This window comes from Trichomycterus rosablanca, chromosome 12, assembly GCF_030014385.1.
Source record: "Trichomycterus rosablanca isolate fTriRos1 chromosome 12, fTriRos1.hap1, whole genome shotgun sequence".
Classification (NCBI taxonomy): Eukaryota; Metazoa; Chordata; class Actinopteri; order Siluriformes; family Trichomycteridae; genus Trichomycterus; species Trichomycterus rosablanca.
Window position 1 is genome coordinate 23,304,360 of NC_085999.1, and position 16,620 is coordinate 23,320,979.

Consider the following 16,620-nt stretch of genomic DNA (forward strand, 5'->3'; position numbering starts at 1 on the left):
CAGGTCGTGCTGAAAAATGAAATCTTCATCTCCATAAAGCTTTTCAGCAGATGGAAGCATGAAGTGCTCCAAAATCTCCTGATAGCTAGCTGCATTGACCCTGCCCTTAATAAAACACAGTGGACCAACACCAGCAGCTGACATGGCACCCCAGACCATCACTGACTGTGGGTACTTGACACTGGACTTCAGGCATTTTGGCATTTCCTTCTCCCCAGTCTTCCTCCAGACTCTGGCACCTTGATTTCCGAATGACATGCAAAATTAGCTTTCATCCGAAAACAGTACTTTGGACCACTGAGCAACAGTCCAGTGCTGCTTCTCTGTAGCCCAGGTCAGGCGCTTCTGCCGCTGTTTCTGGTTCAAAAGTGGCTTGACCTGGGGAATGCGGCACCTGTAGCCCATTTCCTGCACACGCCTGTGCACGGTGGCTCTGGATGTTTCTACTCCAGACTCAGTCCACTGCTTCCGCAGGTCCCCCAAGGTCTGGAATCGGCCCTTCTCCACAATCTTCCTCAGGGTCCGGTCACCTCTTCTCGTTGTGCAGCGTTTTCTGCCACACTTTTTCCTTCCCACAGACTTCCCACTGAGGTGCCTTGATACAGCACTCTGGGAACAGCCTATTCGTTCAGAAATGTCTTTCTGTGTCTTACCCTCTTGCTTGAGGGTGTCAATGATGGCCTTCTGGACAGCAGTCAGGTCGGCAGTCTTACCCATGATTGCAGTTTTGAGTAATGAACCAGGCTGGGAGTTTTTAAAAGCCTCAGGAATCTTTTGCAGGTGTTTAGAGTTAATTCGTTGATTAGGTTAATAGCTCGTTTAGAGAACCTTTTCATGATATGCTAATTTTTTGAGATTTTGGGTTTTCATGAGCTGTATGCCAAAATCATCAGTATTAAAACAATAAAAGACCTGAAATATTTCAGTTGGTGTGCAATGAATCTAAAATATATGAAAGTTTAATTTTTATCATTACATTATGGAAAATAATGAACTTTATCACAATATGCTAATTTTTTTAGAAGGACCTGTATATATATATTTACTACAACAAATACCTAGCTTAGAGAATCTGCAGAGAAGTGAAATTTCTTTCGGATTTTTTTTGTTATATAAGCCTATTTTACCAAATACTTTTTTCATTTCATTTTGACATCTTTATCATATTTCTGAAGCTGACTGTTTTTGCACGGTTCCTTCTGTGGGTACTTAGTACATAATTTCAGTACCGTGAAGATTCAGCTTTAAAGACTCCTAAAGACTGTGTCTCCCTCTGCTGGAAGCTCATGTCTTCATGTCTTTATCTGCTAGTCTTTAGGTGTTCAGTGACACCGTTTTACAGCAGACTACACCCTGCACACTGAAAACTCAAAAACACAAGCTAGTAGTGTTTTCCTTTTATCAAATCAGTATGTAGTTATGTAGTAAAAGCTGTTCATTCGATATTTGTGTGTAGAGTTTGGATGAAAAAATACCATTTTGGCAGGTGTTTAAAGAGTTCTGGATGAAGCGTTTGCTTTTTACAAAAGTGAGATGTTTCGCATGTTGTGTGTTAAAGGAGGCATTTTTAGAAATGGGATATTAGCAACAACTAAGGGAGAGTCTACACATTGTAGACTCTTCTATCTTCTGATGGGTGGATCAAGATGGGCCAGACTGGGAGTTCGAAAGATACCCCTTAAAGGGTCTTAAAAGTGTTTAGGTTTGATTATGGGTGATGCTTGGTGTTGACAAAAAGAAAATGTCAAGTACACACCGATCCACCACTGCATCATTTTGCTGCATAGCAAAAAATCAGTTGTGGAACTACATTACTATCAAATGAAAATGTTAACATTAAACTCATATAATTTCATCAGGGATGTGTTGCCTAAACGCAACAGAACTCTTAAGGTAGTGAGTTTTGGTTATAACATCAGGTCTGTAATCATTTACTATATGTGACTTTGGCTTGTGCCTGTAATCGAATCACCACTTTGGTTTTATTTGTGGTTACACACTCCCTCTGGTCTTCACTTACAAACCAGTGCCAGTCAGTGCTTACTGAGCATGTGTTTCTCCTTCATATCTGATCCCAAACTCTACTCTGTGATACCAAGCCAGAAAACACGCATTTCCCTTAACATACTTTCATGATCATATAGTAATATTTCTGTAAATAGATAAAAATGAAACACAACCAGTAGTGTTAAAATATTTTTACTCAAGGAATCTACATAAAAAATGTCACAAGACATAGGCCTACTAGAGTTTCTTAGCGTACATTCACAATCAGACATCAGTGCTGTGCTCTCTAATTACATCAGTAATACATTAACGACTTTCTACAGAGTGAAGCTGGCTGATGATACAGAAGAAGGAATCAATTAAAAGAACATAGTTACACAATACTGCACTTCTGATGATTCACCCCCAATGCTTTTCACAGTGATGAGCTGGTGAACACGACAGTTAATGCTCACGCAAATATTGCCATTCTAGAACAGGGGTCTTCACCACTTTTTGTATTAGTTTATTAGAAATTGTAGAATAAACATTTAAAAATTTTTTATAAATGTCTTATTTTTAAGTTTGGACAATGTGTTAAGTTAGTGTCCATATGTATTTCCGCTCTGTTTTGGAGGATGGCAAATTTATTTTCTATGAATTTCCTTACAGTAAAGCCCTTTTATATTTTACAGTACCATGATGCTCCCAGGTTAAGAAGCCCTGGTATAGAAAATGTCAAGCTTGACTTTGAACTAGATACATTCAGCAAATAATCCAAATCAGACAAAGATAGCAGCAAACACTAATTAAAACAAAACAGCATGACTACATGAATCAGAATCTAAAGAAGCCCTGAACGTGATTCCTCGTACCACTAAAAAAGCCCTGAACTTGATTCCTAGTACCACTACCAACAGGGAGACACGGGTTTCATGACACCAGACTGATGAGGCTTTTTACAAACACAACTTGTGTTTAGTGTATCTGAGGACAGATGCTGAATCACCTCCTTGATGCTGCAACAGAGGTGCTGCTGGTACTGAAAACATTGGTGGATTTATTTATAAAGTTTCTAGTCCTGTGTACAAAAATCCCAATCATTCGGGGGCTGAATACTTTTCCAAGGCACTGTATTTTCTAATTCAGTTAAAAATACTCCGCACAAATGTATTTTAAGAGAACACAGTCTGGGGGGCTTCCCATTCTTCGAGGAAAGCTTTCTACAACATAAAAAGTGTGTCTGTGAATTTTTGCATCTATTTAATCAAAAGGTCAGGCACTGATGTTGGATGAAAAGACCTTGCTTATATTCGACTTTCAATGTGTGCCAATTGAGTCAAAAAGGCATTTGCAAAAAAAGAGCTCTTAAAAAAGCCGGGCTTGCACACGACATTCCAGTTCATCCCAATCGTGTTTAGTCATGGATATTTGCAAGCCACAAGTTTCTTCATACCAAAATGATCAAACCAAACCATGATTTTACTGACTTGGCTTTGTGTGCAGTCATGCTAAAACACATTGTCGACCATTCAGCAGTTTATATAAACAGTGTCATGACTAAATGCTGATTATCATTATGCAGTGCTAATAAAAATTAAATATAATAAAAAATCCAGTGAATTGTTGCAGTCAGAACAGTGTTTAAAATACTGTTGTGTGTTTTAAAGCAAGTGGAACAGTTGTGTCCAGGAAATACTAAAACAAGGCAATGTAACTAAAACTTGGATAAAAGTTAAACAGCATTGATAAAGTAGTAAAATTAAAATCAAATCGACTTCTCAGAGACTGCATGTGGTCCAGCGTTACATAATATCCTCTAAAAACATTCCAGTATGTAGTACAGTTCTAATCCTTATGACTCATAACTACAGTGTCTTCAAATCATAAAATCCAAATAAAATAACAGTGAATAATAATAATAAAATAATAAAAGTCGGTTACTACGTCAGCTCTATAAATATGTTTCCAGGACCAGTAATTTGTAGTGTTCCTGCTGGTTAGTCTTTAACTGTGATCTACACTAGAAGATGCGTGAACGGCAGAGAGCAGCGCTTCACCATCCCACCCAGCTGTGAAAGCGGTCAATTCTGATCCAGAAGCATGTGGGTTCACATGTTGCTCTAGTCTTTGTGCTGGAATGTATAGGAAAAAGTAAGGTACAGGCTGGCAGACGACTACAGGTGCCGAACATGAGCTTCTCAAAGTTCAGTGGTCAGCAGACCCCGGGGTTTGTGGTTCTGGTCTCGAGGAGGGTGAGCCACAATGCTGCAAACACAACACACAGGTTTCTTATCAACACAAAGCTTTTGAAAATTGCTGCAAGTAGGGCTGTCGCGCTAACCGCAATTTTGAAATATCGCGGTATAGACCAGCCAACCGCAGGGCATGCCAAGCAACCGCAACACCGCGATATTCACGTTTTTTCTTTCTTTCTTCTCTTTTTTTTTTTTTATTGTTGCAGGGTCCATCTTGTTTTATACGCTTACATTCGTGCGTAATAAATGTTAAATAAATTCATAATGAAAATGAGCTAAGAGCGACATTTTCCCGCAACCTGTTCTCATGCGTTGCTGCTGAGTGTCAGGCTTTGTGTTTTAAAATGTAAACAATCGCAACAGGAATTATAGGCAAGTTTTTTAATGATTAAATTGAGTTCACACTCAATAAATACTTGTAATTTAGACGACATTTAAACAGCCTTGGCGAACTTAAACACTTAATGACGGTTAATATGGCATTGCAGCCTGCAGATTCTCTCTTGCTGGCTTGCTGGAATTATTTAAATGCATTTTTTCGTTGAATAAAAATGTATTGAAACGAATAATAACTTGACATGTAGTATATATTGTTATATTAATTATACCTACTAAATAGATTGTTAATATTGGTGCGATAACCAGGCTAGACTTTCTCTGATCTCTAAAGTCGCATGCAGGTACAGTACATCTACAGTGTATTAATGCAACGAGCACCATCAGAGAAGGTTTTAGTGCCGAGGGGAACATCACTACCCCACTCAGGTCCTCTCTAAAACACATCAGGTGAACATGTTGGTTCGTCTAGCGCGCAGGTTTAAACTCTTACAGACTTTATTCTTTATTCTATTTTTTTTACCATATTTTGATTAGATGTGCATTTAAAATATTTAGCCTAAACACTTTTTTTTTTGTTTCACAGTGTATATCTAGCCTAGGCTAGAAACTTATTTAAACCTTTTTTTAATAGAGAAAAGACACGCATCCCTGCTCTGTTCTGTATTTAACAATAAACACGCATTTCATTGGTCTTAAAGCTGTCTCATCTTTGTCATTATAAAGCAATAATATACCGAATCATAGCCTAACAATAAAGCTTGTTTATATAGCTCTAAAATCCAGATAAATTAAGTAATTTTCAAAAACAAAAAAAAATGGCTATATAACCGCATACCGCGATATTGACATACCGCTGAACACCGCAAGGGGAAATTCTGTCACCGCGACAGCCCTAGCTGCAAGCCCATAAACACAATTCAATCAACAATCATCAAACGACATGCACTATGTGGTAGTGCACTCAGTGCATTGACCACAAGGTGGAAAATTTTGCACCTCACCAGACGTACATACTATCATGTACTCATTCAGGGCTTATATGAAATAAGATACATGAGACTTCTAACACATGGAAATAAATCACTGAAATGTTTTCATTTATGTATGTTTTGGAAGCAGGAATGACAAAAACATTATTTTTTACAATTCCAAGCAAGACAATCTTGTTCACAGACACACACTGCCATATGCTGATTAAAGCTGCAACACCTGCACAAGGCAGGTTCACTCAGGAATCAGTAAATCGTATGGAGAATCATGCACTGATCTCTATTATTTACAATCTCTGAACAGAGCCTTGACCAGCCAGCAGAGGCTGCAATTGCAGCAGTAATAAGCAATCCACTTAACCATCTCTCCCGGTAGACACACCCAATAATGTCTGTGTAGGCGTCCGGCTTGTTGATTACACAACTGCAATTCACTGGTGGGTTCCCAAACAGTGTGTCTATTTAAAAGTACATGACTACAGCATGGACACAAACCTGGTTGCAATCACATTGTGAGTGTGAGAAGCATGAGTAGGAAGTGGAGCGCCTCCTTCTGCATGCTGACGTGCCACCTTTGCCTTTTCAAGATCTTGGAGGCCGTTGGTAAAGTTGCCAGTGTGCTGAAAAAGGGAAAAGAAGGATTAGAAAACACTGGGCACAAAACAGGAGTTTATGTTGGACAGGCATTAACCTACTGCAGCACAAATCCTTCACTCACTCACTTTCTCTCATTTGCCCACTCACTCATTCACACACTTACTATATTACTCACTCACTAATTTACTCACTCATTCACACACTTACTATATTACCCACTCACTCACTAACTTACTCATTTACACTCACTATATTACCCACTAACTCACTCACTTATTCACACACTCACTATATTACCCACTCACTAATTTACTCACTCACTCATTCACACTCACTATATTACCCACTAACTCACTAACTTACTCACACACTCAGTATATTACCCACTAACTCACTCACACTCACTGTATTACCCACTAACTCACTAATTTACTTACTCACTCATTCACACTCACTATATTACCCACTAACTCACTAATTTACTCACTTATTCACACACTCACCATATTACCCACTCACTCACTAATTTACTCACTCATTCACACACTCACTATATTACCCACTAACTCACTAACTTACTCACTTATTCACACACTCACTATATTACCCACTCACTCACTAATTTACTCACTCACTCATTCACACTCACTGTATTACCCACTAACTCACTAATTTACTCACTCACTCATTCACACTCACTGTATTACCCACTAACTCACTAATTTACTCACTCACTCATTCACACACTCACTATATTACCCACTAACTCATTAATTTACTCACTCATTCACACACTTAGTATATTACCCACTCACTCACTAACTTACTCACTCATTCACACTCACTATATTACCCACTAACTCATTAATTTACTCACTCATTCACACACTTAGTATATTACCCACTCACTCACTAACTTACTCACTCATTCACACTCACTATATTACCCACTAACTCATTAATTTACTCACTCATTCACACACTTAGTATATTACCCACTCACTCACTAACTTACTCACTTATTCACACTCACTATATTACCAACTCACTCACTAATTTACTCACTCATTCACACTCACTATATTACCACTAACTCACTAACTTAATCACTCATGCACAATCACTATATTACCCACTAACTCACTAATTTACTCACTTATTCACACACTCACTAGATTACCCACTCACTGTATTACCCACTAACTCACTAATATACTCACTTATTCACACACTGACTATATTACCGACTCACTCACTAATTTACTCACTCATTCACACACTCACTAACTTACTCACTCATTCACACACTTACTATATTACCACTCACTCATTTACACACTCACTATATTACCACTCACTCATTAATTTACTCACTCACTCATTCACACACTTACTATATTACCCACTCACTCACTAACTTACTCACTCACTCATTCACACACACACACACACACTATATTATCCACTAACTCACTAATTTACTCACTCATTCACACACTCACTATATTACCCAATCACTCACTAATTTAATCACTCATTCACACACTCACTATATTACCCACTCACTCACTCACTCACTAATTTACTCACTCATTCACACACTCACTATATTACCCACTCACTCACTAACTTACTCACTCACTCATTCACACACTCACTATATTACCCACTCACTCACTAATTTACTCACTCATCCACACACTCACTATATTACCCACTAACTCACTAATTTACTCACACACCCACTATATTACCCACTCACTCACTAACTTACTCACTCACTCACACACTTACTATATTACCCACTCACTCACTAATTTACTCACTCACTCACACTCTTACTATATTACCCACTCACTCACTAACTTACTCACTCACTCATTCACACACACACACACACACACACACACACTATATTACCCACTAACTCACTAATTTACTCACTCATTCACTATATTACCCACTCACTCACTAATTTACTCACTTATTCACACACTTACTATATTACCCACTCACTCACTAACTTACTCACTCATTCACACACACACTATATTACCCACTCACTCACTAATTTACTCACTTATTCACACACTCACTATATTACCCACTAACTCACTAATTTACTCACTCATTCACACACTCACTATATTACCCACTAACTCACTAATTTACTCACACACCCACTATATTACCCACTCACTCACTTAGTATATTACCCACTCACTCACTAACTTACTCACTCACTTATTCACACACTCACTATATTACCCACTCACTCACTAATTTACTCACTCACTCACACACTAACTTACTCACTCACTCATTCACACACACACTATATTACCCACTCACTCATTCACACTCTTACTATATTACCCACTCACTCACTAACTTACTCACTCATTCACACACACACACACTATATTACCCACTAACTCACTAATTTACTCACTTATTCACACACTTACTATATTACCCACTCACTCACTAACTTACTCACTCATTCACACACACACTATATTACCCACTCACTCACTAATTTACTCCCTTATTCACACACTCACTATATTACCCACTCACTCACTAATTTACTCACTCACTCATTCACACACTCACTATATTACCCACTAACTCACTAATTTACTCACTCATTCACACTCACTATATTACCCACTCACTCACTAATTTACTCACTTATTCACACACTATATTACCCACTCACTCACCAATTTACTCACTCACACTCACTATATTACCCACTCACTCACTAATTTACTCACTCACTCATTTACACTCACTATATTACCCACTAACTCACTAATTTACTCACACACTCACTATATTACCCACTCACACACTAATTCACTCACTCACTCATTCACACACTAACTATTACCCACTCACTCACTAACTTACTCACTTATTCACACTCACTCACTAATTTACTCATTCACACACTCACTATATTACCCACTCACTAATTTACTCACTCATTCACACACTCACTGTATTACCCACTAACTCACTAATTTACTCACTCACTCATTAACACACTCACTATATTACCACTCACTCACTAACTTACTCATTCACACACTTACTATATTACCACTCACTCATTTACACACTCACTATATTACCACTCACTCATTAATTTACTCACTCACTCATTCACACACTTACTATATTACCCACTCACTCACTAACTTACTCACTCACTCATTCACACACTCACTATATTACCCACTCACTCACTAATTTACTCACTCATTCACACACTCACTATATTACCCACTAACTCACTAATTTACTCACACTCACTATATTACCCACTCACTCACTAATTTACTCACTCATTCACACACTCACTAAATTACCCACTAACTCACTAATTTACTCACACACCCACTATATTACCCACTCACTCACTAACTTACTCACTCACTCACACACTTACTATATTACCCACTCACTCACTAATTTACTCACTCACTCATTCACACTCTTACTATATTACCCACTCACTCACTAACTTACTCACTCATTCACTATATTACCCACTCACTCACTAACTTACTCACTCACTCATTCACACACACACTATATTACCCACTCACTCACTAATTTACTCACTTATTCACACACTCACTATATTACCCACTAACTCACTAATTTACTCACTCATTCACACACTCACTATATTACCCACTAACTCACTAATTTACTCACACACCCACTATATTACCCACTCACTCACTTAGTATATTACCCACTCACTCACTAACTTACTCACTCACTTATTCACACACTCACTATATTACCCACTCACTCACTAATTTACTCACTCACTCACACACTAACTTACTCACTCACTCATTCACACACACACTATATTACCCACTCACTCACTAATTTACTCACTCACTCATTCACACTCTTACTATATTACCCACTCACTCACTAACTTACTCACTCATTCACACACACACACACACACACACTATATTACCCACTAACTCACTAATTTACTCACTTATTCACACACTTACTATATTACCCACTCACTCACTAACTTACTCACTCACTCATTCACACACACACTATATTACCCACTCACTCACTAATTTACTCACTTATTCACACACTCACTATATTACCCACTCACTCACTAATTTACTCACTCACTCATTCACACACTCACTATATTACCCACTAACTCACTAATTTACTCACTCATTCACACTCACTATATTACCCACTCACTCACTAATTTACTCACTTATTCACACACTATATTACCCACTCACTCACTAATTTACTCACTCACACTCACTATATTACCCACTCACTCACTAATTTACTCACTCACTCATTTACACTCACTATATTACCCACTAACTCACTAATTTACTCACACACTCACTATATTACCCACTTACACACTAATTCACTCACTCACACACTAACTATTACCCACTCACTCACTAACTTACTCACTTATTCACACTCACTCACTAATTTACTCATTCACACACTCACTATATTACCCACTCACTCACTAATTTACTCACTCATTCACACACTCACTGTATTACCCACTAACTCACTAATTTACTCACACACTCACTATATTACCCACTCACTCACTAATTTACTCACTCACTCACACACTTACTATATTACCCACTCACTCACTAACTTACTCACTCACTCATTCACACACTCACTATATTACCCACTCACTCACTAATTTACTCACTCATTCACACACTCACTATATTACCCACTAACTCACTAATTTACTCACACACTCACTATATTACCCACTAACTCACTAATTTACTCACACACTCACTAAATTACCCACTAACTCACTAATTTACTCACACACCCACTATATTACCCACTCACTCACTAACTTACTCACTCACACACTTACTATATTACCCACTCACTCACTAATTTACTCACTCACTCATTCACACTCTTACTATATTACCCACTCACTCACTAACTTACTCACTCATTCACTATATTACCCACTCACTCACTAACTTACTCACTCATTCACACACACACTATATTACCCACTCACTCACTAATTTACTCACTTATTCACACACTCACTATATTACCCACTAACTCACTAATTTACTCACTCATTCACACACTCACTATATTACCCACTAACTCACTAATTTACTCACACACCCACTATATTACCCACTCACTCACTTAGTATATTACCCACTCACTCACTAACTTACTCACTCACTTATTCACACACTCACTATATTACCCACTCACTCACTAATTTACTCACTCACTCACACACTAACTTACTCACTCACTCATTCACACACACACTATATTACCCACTCACTCACTAATTTACTCACTCACTCATTCACACTCTTACTATATTACCCACTCACTCACTAACTTACTCACTCATTCACACACACACACACACACACACACACACACTATATTACCCACTAACTCACTAATTTACTCACTTATTCACACACTTACTATATTACCCACTCACTCACTAACTTACTCACTCACTCATTCACACACACACTATATTACCCACTCACTCACTAATTTACTCACTTATTCACACACTCACTATATTACCCACTCACTCACTAATTTACTCACTCACTCATTCACACACTCACTATATTACCCACTAACTCACTAATTTACTCACTCATTCACACTCACTATATTACCCACTCACTCACTAATTTACTCACTTATTCACACACTATATTACCCACTCACTCACTAATTTACTCACTCACACTCACTATATTACCCACTCACTCACTAATTTACTCACTCACTCATTTACACTCACTATATTACCCACTAACTCACTAATTTACTCACACACTCACTATATTACCCACTTACACACTAATTCACTCACTCACACACTAACTATTACCCACTCACTCACTAACTTACTCATTCACACACTCACTATATTACCCACTCACTCACTAATTTACTCACTCATTCACACACTCACTGTATTACCCACTAACTCACTAATTTACTCACTCACTCATTCACACACTCACTATATTACCACTCACTCACTAACTTACTCATTCACACACTTACTATATTACCACTCACTCATTTACACACTCACTATATTACCACTCACTCATTAATTTACTCACTCACTCATTCACACACTTACTATATTACCCACTTACTCACTAACTTACTCACTCACTCATTCACACACTTACTATATTACCCACTCACTCACTAACTTACTCATTTATTCACACACTCACTATATTACCCACTCACTCACTAATTTACTCACTCATTCACACACTCACTATATTACCCACTAACTCACTAATTTACTCACACACTCACTATATTACCCACTCACTCACTAATTTACTCACTCACTCATTCACACACTCACTATATTACCCACTCACTCACTAATTTACTCACTTATTCACACACTATATTACCCACTCACTCACTAATTTACTCACTCATTCACACTCACTATATTACCCACTCACTCACTAATTTACTCACTCACTCAATTACACTCACTATATTACCCACTAACTCACTAATTTACTCACACACTCACTATATTACCCACTCACTCACTAATTTACTCACTCACTCATTCACACTCAACTCAAACTCAAAAGAAGCTTTATTGGCATGACAAATAAGGACATTCGTATTGCCAAAGCAAGTTACAGGGAAATATAAACAATAAAAATAAGAAAGAACAAAAATATACAGAACAGTTACATGTGCAAAAAATATAGAATAGAATAAAATATTAATAAAAACAGTGCAAAATAATAACAATAAAAAGTATAATATTTACAATAATGAGGTAGTAAAACAATCAGTTTGTGCGTGTGTGTGTGTGTATGTGTGTATGAGACATGGTCACCCACTGTCCCTCACCTGGTGACAGGTGTGAGTATAGAGTGCTGCTAGTGTGCAGCTCTCTCTGTGCTCCCACAGTAGATGGGGCAGTTTGTCGGGGTCTGGGAGGGAGGTAAAGTTGAGGATGATGTTATTAAATTTAGGAAAGAATTGGGAGCGGACGTGGTGGTGCTTGGTACACCGGGTGAGGAAGTGCAGCTCCGTCTCTACTGTACTGAGAGTGCAGTGCTGACACAACCTCTCCTCCCGGGGCAGCCAGGACCGGGTGTGTCGCCCTGTCTCCACGGCCAGGTCGTGTGCGCTCAGTCTGTACCTCGTCAGGGTGTTTCTTAATTTAGGCCAAATAACACTGCATTTTACTTTGAGATTTAGTTTCAGTTTCCCAATAATTCAGATATTTAGTTCTGAGTTTTTGTGTAATTTGGTTTATTCTAATTGGGTTTACAGATTTCTCTTGTTCCTGAGTCTTTATTGTGTTAGTGTGTGTTATTAGTGTGTCGGTGTGTGTTAGCAATGTGTTTGTGTGTGTTATTAGAGTGTCTGTGTGTGTTAGTGGTGTATCTGTGTGTGTTAGAGTGTCTGTGTGTGTTATTAGTGTATCGGTGTGTGTTAGTGGTGTATCTGTGTGTGTTACTGGTGTATCTGTGTGTGTTAGTGGTGTGTGGGTGCAGTGACTCAGGACCAGTTGGATGAGGGGACTGGTATGTTTGCTCAGCTCTTGGTGTTTCAGGGCTTTATAATGATAAGTTTGGGGGTCGCTCTCATTTAGATGGTTCCAGAAGTTGATTGCTCTTCTCTGTATGTTGATAATTAGTGGAAATCGGCCTAATTCTGCCCTGCACGCATTGTTCGTGGTGTGTCTGTGCACCTTTAGGATGCTTTTACAGAACTCTGTGTGCAGGGTCTCTAATGGATGTTTGTCCCAATTATGGAATTGATGGTGTGTAAGCGAACCCCAAACTTCACTGCCATATAGAGCAATCGGTTCAATTATTGATTCAAAAATTTTAAGCCAGATTCGAATCGGAATTTCCACGAATGTTTGACGTTTTATAGCGTAAAAGGCCCTGCGAGCTTTTTCTCTCAGTTCATTTACTGCCGGGTTAAAGTTTCCTGTGGAACTGATGTTCAGTCCGAGGTAAGTATAATCTTTAGTGTGCTCAATTTCGTGCTGTCCTAATTTATATGTGTGTTTGGTTCCCTGAGATCTGGATCTTTTCTGGAAGGTCATAATTTTGGTCTTTTTGAGGTTGACGGTCAGGGCCCAGGTCTGACAGTACTGCTGCAGCAGGTCCAGTTTGTGCTGGAGACCCTGAGCGCTGGGGGACAGCAGGACCAGATCATCTGCATACAGCAGGAGTTTAATCTCTGAGTCGTGTAGAGTGAGACCGGGCGTGGCTGAGTGCTCTAACATGGAGGCCAATTCATTAATATAGATGTTAAATAGAGTTGGACTTAAACAGCAGCCCTGTCTCACTCCACGCTCCTTAGAGATGAGATGTGTTCTCTTACTGCCGATTCTTATTCTGCACTGGTTTTCTGTGTACATGGATTTAATAAGATCGTATGTTTTACCCCCTACACCACTCTCTAACATTTTATAAAACAATCCTTCATGCCAAATGGAATCAAAAGCTTTTTTTAAATCAATAAAACATGCAAATATTATTATTTTGAACTACATATTTTTCGATCAGGGTGTGTAGGGTGTAAATATGATCGGTAGTGCGGTAATTTGGTAGAAAACCAATCTGACTTTTACTCAGGACGTTGTGTTCGGTAAGGAATAATAATAATTGTGAGTTAATTATACTACAGAATAACTTCCCCAGATTACTGTTCACACAGATGCCCCGGTAATAGGGTCGAATTTATCTCACACACTCACTGTATTACCCACTCACTCACTAACTTACTCACTTATTCACACACTCACTATATTACCCACTCACTCACTAATTTACTCATTCACACACTCACTATATTACCCACTCACTCACTCATTCACACACTAACTTACTCACTCATTCACACACTTACTATATTAGCCACTCACACACTATTTACTACCTCACTCATTCACACACTTTAGCTCTTCCACCTTTTACATGCTGTGGGGAGATGCTATGAAACTGATGTACTAAAAGTAAACCCAAATAGTCACATGGAAAACTTGGCGCCACTTAAACTACCAGCCATAGCACAGTGACGCCTAGTGTCTTTGTTGTCCAGTTAGATAATAAGCAAAGAAGTGTAATTTAAATATATTTTTATTTATTTAAATGAGAGTACACATGTGTTATTGCTATTAGGATGTGATGACTAAACTTACATGAGCTGCTGGAACGATCCATCGTGGTGCAGTGATGGGTTTGGGTGTCTGTACCTGCTTGGAAAAAGAGTCAAGTGAATATGCATACTGATCTCACCAACTTTATGTATCATGTATTCTCAGTTTAAAAACTTTGGTCCCTAGGGACAGTTGGGTCCCAACCAGATTTAAATTTCTTTGGAAATTAATACTGTATTTCTGTTGTTTTTTAATTTATTTTTGGCTAAAGATGTGCTGTGTAGAACAACCATGGTATTAGAACATTCAGCATATCTTATGTTGTGACAACACACCACTATCTGAACACTATAGCAGTGGTGTGTCTGGAGTGTAAATGGACTTACTACAGGTGTTGGATCAGTAAAGTCAATCAGGTTTTCACTGTGAGGAACTGAATGCTGCTCTGGCTCCTCTGCTTTACCCTGCAACAGTAAAAGCATACACTTAAAGATTAAAGTATGAGGCTGGATGATGCTGTAGAGCCTGGAATAAAAAATACTCACTCACTTATTAATAAATGAAGTCTGAATTGGACTTATTTGACTGTTTAATGTTCAGACAGGGAGCCTGAATCTGATTTAATATGGACACATGTTTTTGCAGTCTGATTAGATAAAAGCCACATTTATTAATGTTTTCAAATCAGACATAAGCTATAATGGTTTCTCCAGAATTTCCTGTCTACTGTTTGTGTCTTCAGGCTCTTTTATTGTTGTTCTATTTACATCCATCCATCCTGTTGGAATCTTTGCCAAGCATAATTGTATATTCCACATTTCCACAGCATCGATTCTTCTCATAATGTGTCCAAAATAACAGAGCTTCAATGTGGTTACTGGATCCTGGGCAGGATCAGGCTGGATCCATCACGTGCAGGACAGGGGCATATCGAATGTTTCTCTCCGCATAGGAGAACACACAAGAAATGAAGGGTTGTCTGTTGCTTTGGCCGCTTGCCATCAAAAATTTAGTTATGCAGAACACAATTAGAAGTACAGTTCATTATCAATGAAGAGATGTGAATATGTAATTTCTCCAGATCTGATTGCCTCGTTTATTGCATAATAGTCACATTCAAGGATTTCAAATCAGTCATTAAAATATTATACAAAAGCTATTCAACACCCTGCACACAATGTGCAGTAGATAGTGCAACAGTGGTAGC

General features: G+C 38.3%; 1 protein-coding gene across 3 annotated transcripts in view; it reads right to left on the reverse strand.

Annotated features, from left to right (window-relative positions):
* Nucleotides 1-2,183: 2,183 nt before the first annotated feature.
* Nucleotides 2,184-16,620, reverse strand: part of epb41l5 (erythrocyte membrane protein band 4.1 like 5) — a 72,564-nt gene continuing 58,127 nt past the window's right edge. For 2 of the 3 annotated variants that reach the window (XM_063006620.1, XM_063006621.1), the window contains exons 23-26: nucleotides 15,800-15,877; nucleotides 15,456-15,512; nucleotides 6,068-6,192; nucleotides 2,184-4,254 (exon numbers count right to left, since the gene is read on the reverse strand). In XM_063006620.1, the coding sequence (XP_062862690.1) occupies nucleotides 4,188-4,254; nucleotides 6,068-6,192; nucleotides 15,456-15,512; nucleotides 15,800-15,877 (327 nt within the window). In that variant the 3' untranslated portion in view covers nucleotides 2,184-4,187. The remainder of the gene's footprint in view (nucleotides 4,255-6,067; nucleotides 6,193-15,455; nucleotides 15,513-15,799; nucleotides 15,878-16,620) is intronic. The other variant, XM_063006622.1, reaches the window with a different exon arrangement.